Source organism: Hevea brasiliensis, chromosome 7, assembly GCF_030052815.1.
Source record: "Hevea brasiliensis isolate MT/VB/25A 57/8 chromosome 7, ASM3005281v1, whole genome shotgun sequence".
Lineage (NCBI taxonomy): Eukaryota > Viridiplantae > Streptophyta > Magnoliopsida > Malpighiales > Euphorbiaceae > Hevea > Hevea brasiliensis.
The window spans coordinates 104,327,089-104,344,127 of record NC_079499.1 but is presented as its reverse complement, the minus strand read 5'-3'; the positions used below and the strand labels follow the sequence as shown (position 1 = coordinate 104,344,127).

The 17,039-nt window shown below is 33.7% G+C and overlaps 2 protein-coding genes and 1 long non-coding RNA gene across 3 annotated transcripts; all 3 read right to left on the bottom strand.

Annotated features, from left to right (window-relative positions):
* Positions 1-237: 237 nt before the first annotated feature.
* Positions 238-1,680, bottom strand: LOC131181602 (uncharacterized). Its single transcript, XR_009150135.1, has 2 exons — positions 946-1,680; positions 238-591 (listed from the first exon to the last, which is right to left on the bottom strand). It is a non-coding gene; the product is annotated as an uncharacterized LOC131181602 (long non-coding RNA).
* A 780-nt stretch (positions 1,681-2,460) lies between these two features.
* LOC110648078 (probable Histone-lysine N-methyltransferase ATXR5) lies at positions 2,461-10,505 on the bottom strand. Its single transcript, XM_058150420.1, has 6 exons — positions 9,948-10,505; positions 9,756-9,836; positions 3,648-3,877; positions 3,459-3,559; positions 3,162-3,374; positions 2,461-2,931 (listed from the first exon to the last, which is right to left on the bottom strand). The coding sequence occupies exons 1-6, from the start codon at positions 10,300-10,302 to the stop codon at positions 2,772-2,774; spliced, it is 1,140 nt and encodes a 379-aa protein (XP_058006403.1). The 5' UTR covers positions 10,303-10,505; the 3' UTR covers positions 2,461-2,771.
* Positions 10,506-12,761: 2,256 nt separating this feature from the next.
* LOC110651765 (uncharacterized) lies at positions 12,762-16,787 on the bottom strand. Its single transcript, XM_058150419.1, has 8 exons — positions 16,433-16,787; positions 16,045-16,181; positions 15,168-15,653; positions 14,931-15,080; positions 14,582-14,680; positions 14,461-14,508; positions 13,941-14,377; positions 12,762-13,668 (listed from the first exon to the last, which is right to left on the bottom strand). Exons 2-8 carry the CDS (start codon positions 16,142-16,144, stop codon positions 13,057-13,059), a joined length of 1,932 nt encoding a protein of 643 aa, XP_058006402.1. The 5' UTR covers positions 16,145-16,181; positions 16,433-16,787; the 3' UTR covers positions 12,762-13,056.
* Positions 16,788-17,039: the final 252 nt, after the last annotated feature.

The window sequence follows — 17,039 nt, the reverse complement described above, 5'->3', positions numbered from 1 at the left end:
ATACAATTTTCTTTAAAAATAGAAAAATATATATTATTTTTCATTAAAAGAATTATAATTTATAAAATGACTTTAAATTTTGGTTAATTATAAATTACTCTCTTTTTAGTTTGAAACAATTAAAATTCTAATACCAAAGTTGACAAATTGAGGGACTTTTGATAGATGGACTAATTAATTAATGGAATTGAACCCAAAAAAATTAAAATTAAAATTAAAAAAGTGAAGAGTAAGCCATAATTACAATCATATCTCACTAGTCATTTTGTAAGTTGCCCAGAAATAATATATGTTCTCACACAAGAAGGATTACGATTAGATCATACACCAAAATTTACAAAAGGAATATTTTTAAAGTGACATTAGATAATCAATCGACTCAATTATGCCAACAGGAATGGTAGAAGTGAAGCAGATGCTCAGCTTGACATTATATGAACAAAGCATGCAGTACCCCCTAAAAACAAAGCATACATAATTCAATTCATGTACAAGTATTGCAGTTGCTTTAACTGCACAGATCTGTAGCTGTCATCACCTTTAATTGCCCAGAAATCTAAGACCAGCTTCCAGAAGTAATCTTTGCATTCACTACAGAAGCAACAGAAGCAACAAAAGCAATGGCGTCATTTAAACAACAGCTTTGGATGCACAACTTAAATCTTAAGAACCTGAAAAGAAAATAACATCTGATTAAGGATTTATTGTAAATGATATTCCTCATTTGGAATAAAACATCTTTTATCTAAGCATCAGAGCTTTTGGAAAAGAAAAATGCAAATGCAGAACGATGTGGCCAAGATCATTGATACTGATCCATGGTGTCTCACAGACCGTTCTTATCAATAAGCAAATTCTATGCTAGAAAATGAGAACATTTTCAGACATTTCAGAATTTGTACTATAGCTTTGTTGGAGTAATGCAATGTTATTAAAAAACTTTACCATGTCAATAAACATCCTCGATATTCACCCTAGGAAGCACCTAACTTTAAAGAAAGGTCCTTCTATCTCCTTCCTTTTTCCTCCAGGAAAAGTAATCTGCAATTGACATTTTCTCCATGATCATCAAAGAAAATATGATGATGTCACATATATATGGTTTCTCGAGTATAAAAAGAGGATTGATCAAGCTAAAAGCTTTTCTTCCAACTAAGAAAAAAAATATTCTGATACAAATAATGAATTCTTACTGCAATACTATAGTGAAGTAAAAAGCAGCATTTACCTATTGTCTCATCAATTGGAACCACCTCCAACTACAACCTCCTTCAAAATAAGTAAATTATCTCATCCATCTCAAAAACAGTGCTGCTAATCAAGTTTAAGTACCAAAGATCCATATTCTTGAGCAGATACATTGAAAGAATTGAAACGCCAATGCCTATTAATAAAGAGTAAGTTTCAATACCTTGACTGGGCCAGTGATAAGGGTAGATGCAGCAGCATAACTAATCCTTTTGAACAGGTAACATAAGCTCCTTGTGCATGGAAGGCAAACACAAGTTCCAAACCATCGACATGACTGTCCGGTAAATTCGAGCTGTGGCAGCAACATGATGCACAGAGCAGCTCACATGTCCCAGAGCTTCCAGTTAATTATTTAACTTTGCAGCTTTAAAGAATGCCTTTGAATCTACCCCATGGCTAAGCATTATATCTTGAGACTATTTTTGTGAAAGTAGATCATAGATTAGAAACTGAAATGAAAAGAAAATGATACATCTCCTGGATTCCAAGGGAAGAATCTAGAACATTAAAAACATAACTGTTGGAATAAATCTGGTTCACCCATGATGGGCCAACCTGGTCTAGGTCCATATCAGTGGATATGGAATTACTGCACAATAGCGAAGGTTACAATGTCAGTATGAAAAAAGGACCCTAAAGAGTACATAACTCTTAATCAAATAAAAGAGAAAAACCAATCTCAACTGATAAAAAAAGACTGCATAATGTGAATTTTTCTCCTACTTCCATGTGTGACCTTGACCCAAGAAAATCAAAATCAAGAAGGTGAAGGAGCAAGATTCTATGAAATATGTCACTTAAGCTATCTACTTAAGGTCCTTTCTCTTTCTATATCTTTCTTGGAGAAATTCTGTGTGAGTTATCTGTAAACCAGGAATACTTAGGCTATGAAATTATAAGTATAATCCATTTTCAATGTGATTATGCCCCTATCAGGGATTCAAGCAAGGGTTTATGGGTTTATGCATGTCCATGGGTCAAAATCCATGGAATTCTATTTTTTCCAACAAGAACAAGGGAGAACACCTCAAATATAAGTTCAATAGAAACAAACAACAATAAAATGTTAGTCATATTTCCAATTTAAAGATCAAAATTCTTAGATGTGTTAGGGAGCAAGTGGACGAAATTTTAATATCTTCATGAGATTTCTGTAAGAGACGACCAAATTATGAATTAAACAAAAGCAGAGCAATGAGAGTCACCCAGTAAAAGAAAAGATTTCAATTGAAATCTGTATTACAAAAGGATTCTTTTTCCTAAAAATATTTCTAGGATATCAAAATTTCATGTCTAAATTCTAAGGGAAACCTTACTTGCCTCCTCTAAATTTTCTCATGGCCTCATGACAGGTAGCTCTACATAAATTACTGTAAAAGGCCAAAGAGTACATTAGAAGAGATTTTTTCAACTCCGCAACAACATTGATTAAGCTGTGAAATTATATGCCGATGAGAAAGCATCTATGAGGATCCAAATACTAGTTCTGTCGAACTATCAGACAACTATCTATAAGTTTCTCAGACAAAATGTTGAGTAGGATATTCATGCTCATATCCATTATAATCATAGTATAGCCTCTCTCCTTTAGCAATATCACGAGTAGCAACCAAAAATACCCGGCATTCACCATTTACACTGTATCTCACACATTTACAATTCTGCTTCTTCTTACCATCCCTGCACAAAATTGGATATATTTTAAGCTTTGTGGATGATAGACTTAATATTTCTTAATTCTAACACAATCTTGACACAATTAATCAAACATAATTGAAAGTAAAGGGGGATAGCTTGTTTTCCAAACAGAAATCTAGCTGAATAAAGGCCTAGGTATGAGGAGGTTTAATCAGAAGAATATTTTTGAGTCAGAATATGGAGAAGCAATAGAATAGATTAGAAAGGCTTACGGAGTATGATTGTTAATGCCATTGATAAAGCGAGCAACATTTCCACGTTTATCAGGGCAGATGACAAGACTTTTAGATGGGTCTTTTGCTAAGAGTAGGGTCATCATACTATCACAGTCATCATGTTCACGGTTTCTAATATAATCCACATCGCCTGTGTACTCAGTTATAAATGTCATATCTTTTATCTGGCCATCCGCCTCAACAGTAAATCTGCATAACAAGACAGATAAGAATCAACTCAATATTGAACAATGAAATTCAATAGAGCTGCAAATGTGTTCAAGATGTAAGTACCCTTCACAAGAATCAAAAACCACTACAAGGGGAGGGCATTCGCCTCTTCTACACATAGCTCTACATTGTTCCAATGTCTCTATATCCTCCTTAGAAAGAACCTAATAAATTGTAACTAACATGTAACGTAAGAGACCAAATAACTCTTGAGGGAAAATGTTGTTGAAAAGAGAATTTTTGATTTCAGACCTGCATGCCACCCTCTTCAAATTTTGCCTGATTGGCAGATCTAGAAGCCATGCTAGGCAAGTAGGTTAGATCATCACTAAACTCCATTTGTAATGCCATCAACGCAGAAGCAAGGGTGCCCATTTGTTTTGACCTTTCAGCAGGATCTTCTGATGGAATAAATGGCAACAGTCTCCGCCTTTTCTTTTGATATACCAATGATCCAGAACGCCTCCGACGCTTTCTTGTGTCTTGAAGTCAACCAGAAGCAAATAAAACCATCAACTTCATATCACAAATCATACTCAAGTAAATGAGCAGTCTATGCTTGGGCACAAACATGATTGCTGTTAAAAATGCTAATACATGGGAGAAGAATGTAACAGAGCATGCGAAGAGTGAATATCATACCTTTAAACCTACAGGCACAATGTTCAAAAACCAAAAAATGATAATACGATTTTATGTTGAGATAGCATGGAATCCAAATGGCAAAACAGAGCAAAGAAACATAATTTCAGGATCATGGTCATAAAAGTATATCAAGATATTCAAGTATCAGTACCATGAAGGGGCCGTTGCTTGGTGCAATTGTAAAAGCATTGGACTTGCAACTGCAAGACTGCAGATTAAAGTCTTAAGAGAAGCCACTTGGCCCACTTCATGCAAAAAAGCTAACAGGTAGGACTGTCCAAATTGATCCAAGTCCCACTTTAGAACAAGATAATATATACTATTTTTTTTAACAGCCATTAGAGGACTTTAGAGAATGTTTGGTATACCATAATGTAATGGATATAATTTAATATATTCTTATTTTTCATTTGCCTGATCCATTGGAAGAAGAGAAAGCTATAACACAAAATTATGTGGAGTGCAATGCTAGAGATCCTCTAGATGAACTTTGATTCTAAAACTTTTAACTTTTAAGTGGATGCATAACTTGTAGAAACAATGTCTGTGGGAGGTCATGTTCCCCTTTTCCCCCAAATATCAGAATCTAAGATCAGGAATATTCCATTTCCTAGATCATGGGGAAATAAAAGTTCGACAAATTTCTATCATTTCTTTCCTCCTAAATCATTCTCAGCATTTTCAATAAAATTGATCTACCCAATACAACCCATTTGAGATCAAATTAGAAATTAAAAAAAATTGGCTGCCATTTTCACATATCAATAGTACATATCCAAAGCATCAGACTAGAATCTTCTTCACACACTACACACAGATAATGCTATCACACAAATACAAGTCTGTTTCCAAATAACCCCACTAGTTTACATGAATTTCCCCAACTTATGAAGCAGGAACTTTAATAAAAAAGGTATTGCAAAACAAGGAATGGAAGATGGATGGGTGAATACATGCCCCATAGGATTGGTAACTGATGAAGCATAATTGTTGATAAAAAAAAGTGGAAACTTCAAGGTGTTTAGTCTAGTTAAATGGATAGACTATTATACATCCTGAATAATATATTCAGCATCGTTTCCGGAAAAAAAAAAATCATATGATCAGCATTACTCTAAGACCCCTTAATAAAGTAATTAATTATGAAGTGCGATCTGAAGGTAAGACCTTATAATAATCAGTAGCGAATTCTATGCTAAAGAAATTGCTATTGGTTGAATCACCAACTTAACACATAGTGCAGCCACCTAAGGAAATCCTCTTAACAGAATCACACTAGAATGGATCACTGAGTACTATTCCAAGTTAAGCACTTTAGGATAGCGATGGACGAGCAAAGAAATTCCTTTGCCTTCAGTATTTCAAACTTTTTGTTAAATTCATGCTAAGCGTAATTGTACATTGATGTTGTACAGATTAAGAGAGGGCCCGGGTGGGGTGTGGTTGTGTGGTGGGTTGGGGTGGTGGTGTGGTGAAGAGAAGAAAAAAAGAAAAGAAAAAGAAAAAACAAATAATAAGACATTGAGATCTTCACATGTAGGTGATGTAGAATCAAGCTAAGAGAAAATGAAATAGGAATAGCCCCTGATATATCACACCATTACAATAAAGAAAATCCCCTATTCCTGATATAACAAGAGAATAAAAGAACCCAAAATCCTAGATATTTTTCCCACTTCAATAGGATAATGAAAATATAGAAAGATGGGGGGACAATTTGGTGAGGAGCCCAGTTACAACAAACAGTGCCTAACAGATGAAGCAATAATCTTTACAAGTTTTGACTTCAGGGTCTTAACAAGGAGCCTCCTTCTTGTATGGTATGATTGGAGGGGGCACTTCATTTTACTTGTTTTGATTAGTTCCCCTTGAGAGTTGCTTAGTTTAGGAGGATGCCTTATACTCCTTTCTTCTTTAAGAAAATTTCTTATTTTCTTTTCTTATCAAATAAATAGATAAATACATAAATTACCTTTATCAGTCTAAACTAAAAAACTCAACTCAACTCAACTAAGCATTTATCCCAAAAATTTGGGGTCGGCTATATGGATTCGCTTTCTCCACTCTAAACGATTTTGGATTAAATCCTCAAAAATGTGTAATGCTTCTAGGTCATGTTGTACTGCTCTCTTCCAAGTCAATTTAGGTCTACCCCTTTTTTTCTTTCTATCCTCTAACCTAATGTGCTCTACTTGTCTAACTGGAGCCTCCGTATTTCTACGCTTCACATGATCAAACCACCTCAATCTCCCTTCTCTCAACTTATCTTCAATTGGCACCACTCCTACCTTTTCTCTAATACTCTCATTACGGACTTTATCTAGTCTAGTATGGCCACTCATTCACCTTAACATTCTCATCTCTGTAACTCTTATCTTAGACGCATACGACTCTTTCAGTGCCCAACACTTACTACCATATAACATAGCCGGTCGTATGGCTGTACGGTAAAATTTCCTTTCAACTTATTGGGAATCTTACGATCATATATAACTCCTGTGGCACGTCTCCACTTCAACCATCTGGCTTTAATCCTATGACTAACATCTTCCTCACATTCCCCATCTACTTGAAGGACTGAGCCTAGATATTTAAAGTGATTACTTTGAGACAGTACCACTCCATTCAAACTAACTCCTTCCCTATCACCAGTTTGGCCTTCACTGAACTTGCAATGCATGTATTCTATCTTCGTTCTACTTAACTTAAAACCCTTTGACTCTAGAGCACTTGTCCAAAGCTCTAGCTTTCTATTGACTCCTCGTGTCTGATCTATCAGAACAATATCATCCGCAAACATCATGCACCAAGGAATACTCTCTTGTATATGTTTCGTCAATTCATCTAAAACTAATGTAAAAAGGTAAGGGCTTATGGCTGATCCTTGGTGTAATCCAATTGAGATCGAAAAATCTCTTGTGTCCCCTCCCACAGTGCGCACAATAGTAGTTGCTCCTTTATACATATCTTTCAACACTTGTATGTACCTAATAGATACCCTCTTTTGTTCTAACACATTGCATAAGACATTTCTTGGAACACTATCATAAGCCTTCTCCAAATTAATAAAAACCATGTGCAGATCTTTCTTCACATCTCTATATTTCTCCATCAAGCTTCTAATAAGAAAAATCGCTTCCATAGTTAAACGAGCGGGCATGAAACCAAATTGATTGAGAGAGATAGAAGTATCATGACGTAGTCCATGCTCCACAACTCTCTCCCACAACTTCATAGTATGGCTCATGAGTTTAATTCCCCTATAGTTTGAGCAACTCTGTATGTTTCTCTTATTTTTAAAAATAGGTACTAAGATACTACTCCTCCTCCATTCATCAGGCATTTTCTTTGAGTTTAGAATTTTATTAAATAATTTAGTTAACCATACCACTCTCATATCTCCCAAACACTTCCACACTTTAATTGGTATTTCATCGGGTCCACAGGCTTTACCCACTTTCATTCTCTTAAGTGCTTCCTTTACTTCTAAAAATCTAATCCTTCTAGTATAATTCACATTCTTTTCTATTGTTCTATAATCTATATTCACGCTATTACCATTTTGACTATTATTAAAGAGATCATTAAAATAATTTCTCCATCTTTCTTTAATGTCCTCATCTTTCACCAACACTTTTCCTTCTTTATCCTTAATGCACCTAACTTGATTGAGATCTTGACATTTCCTTTCTCTCCTCCTTGCTAATCTATAAATATCTTTCTCTCCTTCTTTAGTTCCAAGTTTCTCATATAACTTTTCAAAGGCCTATGCTCTTGCTTGATTAACTGCCTTTTTTGCCTCTTTCTTTGCTATTTTGTACTGTTCATATGCCTCATTATTATCACATTTAGGTAATTTCTTATACCATTCTCTTTTTCTCTTCACTGCCTTTTGTACTTCCTCATTCCACCACCATCTCTCTTTTGAGAGTGGTCCATGTCCTTTAGACTCTCCAAGTACTTTTCTATCCACTTTTTTAATCTTTGATGCCATTTGTATCCACATATCATTGGCCTCCATATCCAGCTTCCATACTTCGGACTCGAAAAGCTCATTTTTGAACTTCACTTGCTTTACTCCTTTGAACTCTCACCACTTTGTTCGAGCTACACTATTTCTTCTGATCTTACTTGAATTGTTCCTAAACTTGACATCCAAGACCACCAACCGATGTTGACTTGTTAAAGCCTCTCCTGGAATGATCTTGCAATCCTTGCATAAAGCTCTATTTGTTTTCCTTGTTAAGAGGAAGTCGATTTGGCTTCTATGTTGCCCACTTTTGAAAGTCACTAAATGTGACTCTCTTTTATAAAGTAAGTATTTGCTAGCATTAGGTCGTATGCCATAGCAAAATCCATGATGCTTTTTCCCTCCTCATTTCGACTTTCAAAACCAAAACCTCCATGAACATTCTCATAACCTTGTCTATCACTTCCTACATGTTCATTCAAATCTCCACCAATGAAAACATTCTCTTCATTCGGTATGCTTTGTACTAAATCATTCATATTTTCCCAAAACCTTTGTTTACTCTCACTGTCTAGTCCTATTTGTGGAGCATAAGCACTAACTATATTTATTGTTTCTCCTTCTAGTACTAGCTTTACTAGTATAATTCTATCTCGTACTCTTTTCACAGCTATTACTGCATCTTCCAATGTCTTGTCTATGATTATGCCCACTCCGTTCTTATTTCTCTCCTTTCCGGTAAATCACAGTTTGTACCCTGAATTACCCACTTCCTTACTTTTCTCTCCTACCCATTTAGTCTCCTGAATGCAAGCAATATTCACCCTTCTCCTTTCCAAGGTATCCACAAGCTCCATTAATTTTTCTGTAAGTGATCCAACATTCCAAGTACCAACCCTGATCCTCCTCCTAACTTGCTCCTTCCTTATTGGTCTCTTTCTATGATATCTTCTATTGTTTTCTATGTCTATCTTGTATTCTGTTCCACTATCTATTCTACCATCTGTCCTATGGACTAACTTCTTTACCCACACCCGTCCATGATGTGGGAACCCTTGCTCACTTAACACCACACCCGGGCGCCGGCATGGCGCAAACAGTAAAAGTCCCATCAGGAGTCGAACCCAGGTTGTTGGATTCAAAGTCCAGAGTGCTAACCACTACACCATGGAACCCTTTATCAGTCTAAACTAATTGAGCTTAAATAAATTTCAAATTGTGGCAAGTAAATAAGTTCAACAGAAACAATTTACAAATCTAATAACCATTCAACAAATAATATATATGTCTGCATGTGATCATAATTGTAATTAAAAATAAAAATAAAAAAAAAAAAACAGCCCTTTGCCTAATTCCCTGAGAGTTTAGTGTTACCATCACAGGTACAAATCATACAATGTGATACATGAAATGTCATAAAAGCATCTCCAACACGTTTTGCAAGCTTAATTATGTCCACCATTTTCTTTTTTTTTTTATTGTATGTTCCATATCAATGCATGTAACTATTCCCACATTTCCTCATTCATTTATTAACTCTTCTTCTCCTTTTCTCAATGTTATTGGATTCCTCATTATTGTTATTGTTGTAGATGTTATTTTCAGCTAGGCCGGATTAATAACTTCAAGTGGAAATTTATAGCATCAAGCCTGAAAGATGATTCAACAACCACCAAAAAAAAAAAAATCAATTTAACAATCACACACAAAAGCAATTGCTAAAAGCAGAAATATAAAAAAATCACCTTGACGATAACTGCATTTATCTTTCCTACGATTGCATGTCTGAATCCTAAAAAAATCAATTATCTTCTTCTGCGAAAGCCCTAAAACAAAATGATGAACCCACATTGTCACATTTGTCATTGCTAAAGTCATACAACAGAAACAAAGAAATTTGAAAACAAAAACAAAAAAGAGAGAGAATTTTCCCCCACTTCTTACTCGTCTCTGGCCAGAGCACTTGGGGCACAGCCACGATCCAATCGGGATCCTCACAACGATCGGACTCACGCATTTCATGTGAAATCCCTTATCGCATTTATCGCACAAGAGTAGCTCGTCAGCCCGGTCACCTGAGCCACATTGCTCGCAGCTCAAGTCGTTGTAGTCAGCTGGCTCCACCACGGCGTACTTAGCCTTGGCTAATATCTCCGACATGGGCTTCAGCTTCTTCGGTGGCGGTGAGTCCGGGGGCGAAGGCAAGGGAGTAGCTTCGGTTCGCCGGCGAGAGCCAATAAGACGCCGAGCCGCCCCCGCCCCCGATGAGGAGGTGGTGGAAGCCGGAGCCATGAGGTGGAGCGTAGGGTCGTAATTACAGGGATAAAAGAAGGTAAAATAAGGATTTGGGAGGAGAATGTAGCTCTGGAAAATTGGATTGAAATGTGTTTTTGGTCTCCTTCTCTCTCTTTCTCACTCGCAGGGAATAGAGCGACCGAGTGGAATGGAGTGGAGTGGGTCAGAGATGCTAACGTGCGCGACGTGTGCGCACGGAATTTGATGTGCGCTTTTCGTGAGAGTTGCTGACCGGGAGAATAGTCTTTTCTTCTGAAGTTCGTTGCCGTTCGCTAAAAAGACGATAATAACCTTGGTTTTAGAACTGGTCTTTCGCAACTTTTAATGGGAGTATAATAATAACAATAAAAAATAATTTGTTATTATTATTATTATTATTATTATAAAAAATCGCCATTTTTGCTCCAAAATTGCGTCTATTTTTCTCAAAATTTTGAGATCTCTTTTACATTCTAGTGGATTATATTCAAACCGAAAAAATTGAATAGACTTTTATGGCTAATCAAAGCAAACTAACTAGTTAGTTGAATCAAACAAAAAATTTTGATTTAGTTTAATTTGATCTTTTGATTTGATTATGAGTATTTGCTTGCTTGGAAATCCTTGATCTTCAAATGTTAAAGCTTTGGATTTGGACTAATAGGCAATCTTTTATTAATTCTATTCGATTTGATTTGATTTTTTTTATTAATTTGATAAAATAATTCAATTAAACTAAATAATCAAAATTTTCAAATATAGATAAACGAATCAAATCAATTAACCCATTCAAATAAAATGAATTGATTTAATTGAATTTGATGTTTTAATTAAAAATTGCTTACCCAACATATAATTAAAACAAAGCCAATTGAATAAAAAATGTTAAACATTTAGATTAAATTACAATTATATCCAAAACTTTTAATTTTGTGTGAAATATTTAAATTTTTAAAATTTATCACAATTATATCTAAATGGGTAAAATTAAATTTGAAAAATTAACGGTAAATTATAATATAACACTAAATTTTATTTAATTAACAAATAAAAATTTTAGCTATAATCATAATTTAACATAAATATTTAGCATTTTTAGTCCTTTGATTAAATTTTATATTCAAAAAGAAAAATATTTTATATTTATTTTTAAAGAAAATTTTATACTAAAAATTTTTCTTATTAATTGAAATTAATGTAATTATCTTTTAAATCAAGCTAAATAAATTTATGTATATGAATATAAAATATAAAAGTAAAATCATATCTTTCCACAAAGTAATTTTAAAAAAAATATATCCTACATGAATTATAGTATTTGTTAAATAAAAATATAAATTTTTTATATAATTTAATTTAATTAACGTGTGTGTTTTATTTTATGAATGTTACGATTCACAATAAATCAAATTTAAATATAAATTTCTTTCACTAATTTTTTACTAAATTTTTAAAAAATCCATTAATGAATTTGAATTTTAATTAAAAAAAAACTCATGATAATAATGTGCATGATTTTACAATTTTATTCTTTTCTTCAAAAAAAAAAAAGAAAATGAAAAAACATTTTGAAAATTTTTGAAAAACTTGTGTATTTTCTTTTTAATTTTTCACTTTTTCATTTTTCAAAAGATTTACAAAGTGAAAAACTCATACGAATTATATGAAATTTATATGTCTTAATATTATATATCATATATTTTAATTGACATGATAAATTGGTCCTACATACAATTTTTTTTTTCCAGTTATTACTCACTAATTTTTTTAAAAACTCATCAATGAGTTTAAATTTTAATTTAAGGGAAAAAAAAACTCAATGCGATAATATGTATAGTTCTACAATTCTAACATCCTCTTCACAAAGAAAAAGAAAATAAAAATCAGTGAAAAAAAAATTATGTTTAAATTCAATTTATCATGAATTATAGCATCATCAAATAAAATACATACATTAATTAAAGTCAATTATATATAAAATACATATTTTGTTTAATAAATATTGTAATATACATTCTTTTCAATTATATATTTTTTTCAAAATTCTTTTGTAAAAAGACATGAATTTATTTTTATATTTCATATTTAGATATGTAGATTTGTTTGACTTGATTCAAAAGATAATTATGTTAATTTCAATTAATAAAATTATTTTTTAATATAAAATTTCATCTAAAAATAAATATAAAATATATTTTTTTTGTTAAATATAAAATTTAATAAATGGACTAAAAATACAAAATTATATTCAAAACTTTTATTGTTAATCAAATAAAACTTTAGATATTATATTGTAATTAACTGTTAACTTTTTTAATTTAATTTACCCTTTAAATATAATTGTGATAAATTTTAAATATTTAAATATTTCATACAAAAATAAAAATTTTGAATATAATTATAATTTGACCAAAGCGTTTGGCATTTTTTTATTTTATTGGCATTAATGAGTGTGCAATTCTTATACAAATATTGAATGTAAAGGTTATTCATGAGGTAGAGTTTACAATAGTTGGACCGAGGGTGAATACCCTTAATCCAAAATTTTATGCAAATTACAATAAAAGAAATCCTTGAATAACCACAAGACTTAGAAAAATAACAAAACAATATTCTCCCAATTTTCTATAATTTAGTAAATTGAGAAGGTATGCTTCCTCTTTCCATCACCAACAAATAAAACTACACATCAATAGTTTTGCTCTTCATCACCAGAAACGAGTAATAACAAAATCAATCAAAGCAGTGAGAGTTGATATGCATGAATTATGATTAAAAGAACCGCCACTTCTTAGGCTTGTCAAAAATCCCAGGTCCATAAGTAGAGAAGAAAATCTCAACCAGAATAGGAAATTGCAGCAGAGCAAACAGAGTGACAGGAAGGCTAGCGAGCAGAATGATTGGAAAGGAAACCCAGGGTATTCTTTTGTGAAGAAAAATAACGAGAGTTACTCCAAAGGTTATCATCATAGTTGCTATAGAGAAGAAAAGACTGGAAAGCCCTATTATCAACTTGGTAGGCAAGGACATTAGGAAATCTTCTTCTCTGTATCGAGACGTCAGGATTCCCAAGAACATAAGTAATGAGGATGTGGAAGCAAATAAAGACATTGCATCAGATACGATGAAAACCATGAACAGATTTTGATACAGGTATAGAGGCTCGCCAGCCTGATCATAACCTCCAGGAGCTGTGAAGATTGCAGAAAACATAATGGTTGCTATAAGAGCAGCCACAACCGTGCAGGACTCAGCTGTGTTTTTCATCCATTCCTCACCTTCTTCCACTAATCTCTTGTGGGTCTCTGAAAATAAAGCTCGAGGAGTCTTATGATAAATGTTCACCATGTCCCTGTACTTGGGCTGTGCAATACTCTCCACTTCCTGCCAGGTAAAAAAGTCAGTGAACCCATCTCCAGAACTATACGATTATGAGTTCAAAACCCCAGTCAGAGCCCAGTCAATAACATAAAATAAAAAAAAATCTTGTCCTTTATGCAATTAATTACCTTACCCCTAATTGGTTTTCTCACGTCTAGAGTTCGAGTCTAATATGTTGAAAAATGGAGAGTACTACCTCCCCCACTGTATGGCTCTTAAGTACTTCCATTGAATTAAAAAAAAAAAAATAAAAAAATAAAAAAAAAAAAGCTTACCTTGAACCATTGTAATTCCCTTTGCATTTGCAATGCTGCACCTGAGACACATTCAAGCTGAGAGGAAGGTGCCAAGTATGCAGCTTGATGTAAAATGTTGTTAAAAAACTTATCCCAATGAGTTGCCATGTAGTTTTTCTTGGCACCCATCTTATAAATAAGACTGAAAATCTTTTCTTGGCGTTGCAGGGTTGCATACATGAATATACCCCGTTTACATTCATCCTCGCACCATATAATGTCAGGGTAGTGCTTAGTCATCTCTACAATGAACTCCACAATTCCATGCTCAACAGCAATGAATATGGCTTTCTGAACTCCAAGTCTGTCAAATTCTGACTTACGCAGGGTCGATAATTGTTGGCAAATGCAACACAGAAGTTCTTGTGCTTGTGCATGTGTCAGCTTTAGGTTATACAGATGCCTGATTCCTGGAACTGGGAGAATAAATAAGGTAATTTAAGCACTTTAATCAGATAATTATTAAACTATTAAGAATTAAGTATTAGATGTTGCTTACCTAATGGTTTCAGGCATTTCCAAATGATAACTGACAATTGGAAAAGTGCTGCAAAAGTATAAGAAGAATCAATATCTGTTCATATAATGAGTTTTTTTGCTGCATATGTTTTGTAATATACCTCCTCTATTGGTGTTCCTTCGTATGATCGGTCCATTGCGAGGCCTTTCGATGTCTCCATGGGTGTTGTTAGAGAAATGAGGCTCAGGAACGCGGATACCTTCAAAACGAAATAAGGGATCATTCAGGCAAGTCATCAAGCTAAAAAGTACACTTATAGTACATCTTCAGGTAAAAACAGATAGAGTTCATGGGCTAAAATACTTCCTTTTGGTCATATAAGCTGCAAGTGCCATATTCTTATCTATTAATTTGGAAAAAGAAAGATTTCAGAACAACTTCAACTTTAGTTCTAATTAAAACAATTGGAAGTTCAATTCTGAAATTGATATGTGGGAAACGTTACATACAATCATATATCCATTGTTGCCAGAGAGGAAGTGTGCTTCCACTGGGAAATGCAGAAGGTTTTTGAGCCAACATGTAAAGTGCTGTATCGTTGTCACTATCTTGATAAAATGCCAATTGTGGGTGAAGTTGAAGCAAATCCAATGCAATATCTACATGAAAGAACAAAAGCCTCTTACATTGTAGGCTCTGAAAAGGGTCAGAGCAGAAAAGAAAACTATCAATTAGTATCTTATTACCATAGAGTTCGCCAAGGATACAAGTAGTAAGAAGCATAATCCCATTCTTGCCTTTTTCAGGACTAAGTTCCTCTTTGGGACTCTCTTTATAGAGGTAACGAACCATTTCTTTATGGCCATAAAGTGAAGCAACAACAACCGGTATCAGGTCATTCTGATTAGGAATGGTAAGCAAGTTTTTGTTCTTTTCAACTAAGTCCTCTGCAATTTTTGTGATCCCTCCAATGGCTGCATAATTAAGCGCAGTAGCATTGTTTTCGTTTTTGATTGCTAAGTCCTCCGCACTCAACTTTTTTATCAACTCCTTGACGATCTCTTCATGCCCTGCCAGAACCGCAACGTGAAGGGCTGTGTCCCCATCTGCTGAAAGGCTAGCAGTCAGTGCAGCAGGGTTTTCTTCAAGGAATTTCATTGCAGCCTCCCAATCTCCATTATCGACCGTTTTATATAGAGGCAGATTCTGAAGGTACTCGGTGTCTTCTATCTCTGCCAAGTTTAGATACACACATTGTTCAATATTCAAGATGACAGATTAATATGGTTCCAAGATAGTCCAAATATGTATTTTTTTTGTGTATGCAGATAGTATTTTCCATGATCCTGACTTGCAATTACCTACAGATGTACAAATTGAGCCAACCCCAGTTGGTTTAGACGCATAATGATTGGAGTTATATAAAAAATTATCAATCTATTGCTGTAGTCTGCCATCTAAAGTGAAATTTGATAAACTAATTTTGAAATTTTAGCTTGACGAAGATGGCACAATGATAGGATATTGCTAGCAATGCATATCTAAGTTTTTTTTAATTCCTTTTCGATATTGAGTACAGGAGACCAAAAAGAAAAAATATACATTGGAGAGTAATTTAATTACCTTGATCATAACTTGAACTTCCCTCCTGTGATCCTAAAGCCTGTGCTTTTGCCTTGCTTGCGGGCTTTCTCCTCGAGGATAAATCACTATAAGGCTCCATGCTCTTCTGACAATTTAGCAGCCTATGATACCGATCTCTGGAGATATGTTTAAGTGCTAATAAAGATTTGAACCTTTTCTTTCAAAGCTAACTATTAAGTATTGAATAAGCAAAATTGAATTTCACTAGCATAAAAAATTTGCTTTCACCTTCAAGGGAACATAGTAGACGAGAAAACTTTCAATATAATGTATGTGTATGTGCGCGAGCATTCTAATTTATGAAGAAATATTCTCAAAATGCCTTGAATATAAATGACAGGGCTAAGCTAAAATTGCTAGTTGATACCTTATTTTGTTGAAGAATTTAGCATGCAACAATGCAAGCTGTAAATGTGAAAGATTTTACACCAAAGCTGCCATGATAGATCTTCTTTCAGTTGCAGCAGATGATGGAGATTTTTATGAAGTGAACTCTTGATCTTATAATTTTGGACAAAGCAAAGTGAAATCAAACTGTGCATATGAAAAGAATGGGGGCATGCATAAGGCAAAGCACTAAGGAAATTGTCAATTTATGGGGAAAGAAAGATTTAACTAGGAAGATTTAAGGAAAAGAATGGAGGATACACTATTAAAGGCATCTCTGTTAGAAAAATAAAGAATAATTACATAAATTTACAGCTTATTTTGCCTCTTGGGATCCCATCATATGATGTTTTGGTATATTTTTCCTGTGAAATTGCTTTCATGTCTTCTTTCATATATGCTTCTTATTAAGTATGAAAGAAGGTAAGGATATAAATAAATAGATGAAAAAAGAAGAATAGAAAAAGAAAAAGATTGTTCTAAAGATTGTTCTTAAGCTTTGAACCTAAACATCTTTGCATCTTTGAGTTTCTTTTGGCCAATTCTCTTTTATGTCTTTGAATTAATCCTTTATTACATTAACGAAT

What these genes read in the sequence shown, in the direction of transcription:
- LOC110648078 (XM_058150420.1), bottom strand. Translation starts at nt 10,302, where the DNA reads ATGGCTCCGGCTTCCACCACCTCCTCATCGGGGGCGGGGGCGGCTCGG. An exon ending in TGGCCAGAGACGAGTAAGAA is followed by an intron (nt 9,837 to 9,947) that starts GTGGGGGAAAAT and finishes ATTTTGTTTTAG; the next exon opens with GGCTTTCGCAGAAGAAGATA. An exon ending in TAAATGCAGTTATCGTCAAG is followed by an intron (nt 3,878 to 9,755) that starts GTGATTTTTTTA and finishes GTTGACTTCAAG; the next exon opens with ACACAAGAAAGCGTCGGAGG.
- LOC110651765 (XM_058150419.1), bottom strand. Translation starts at nt 16,144, where the DNA reads ATGGAGCCTTATAGTGATTTATCCTCGAGGAGAAAGCCCGCAAGCAAG. An exon ending in AAGTTCAAGTTATGATCAAG is followed by an intron (nt 15,654 to 16,044) that starts GTAATTAAATTA and finishes TAAACTTGGCAG; the next exon opens with AGATAGAAGACACCGAGTAC. An exon ending in TATCCTTGGCGAACTCTATG is followed by an intron (nt 15,081 to 15,167) that starts GTAATAAGATAC and finishes TCTTTCATGTAG; the next exon opens with ATATTGCATTGGATTTGCTT.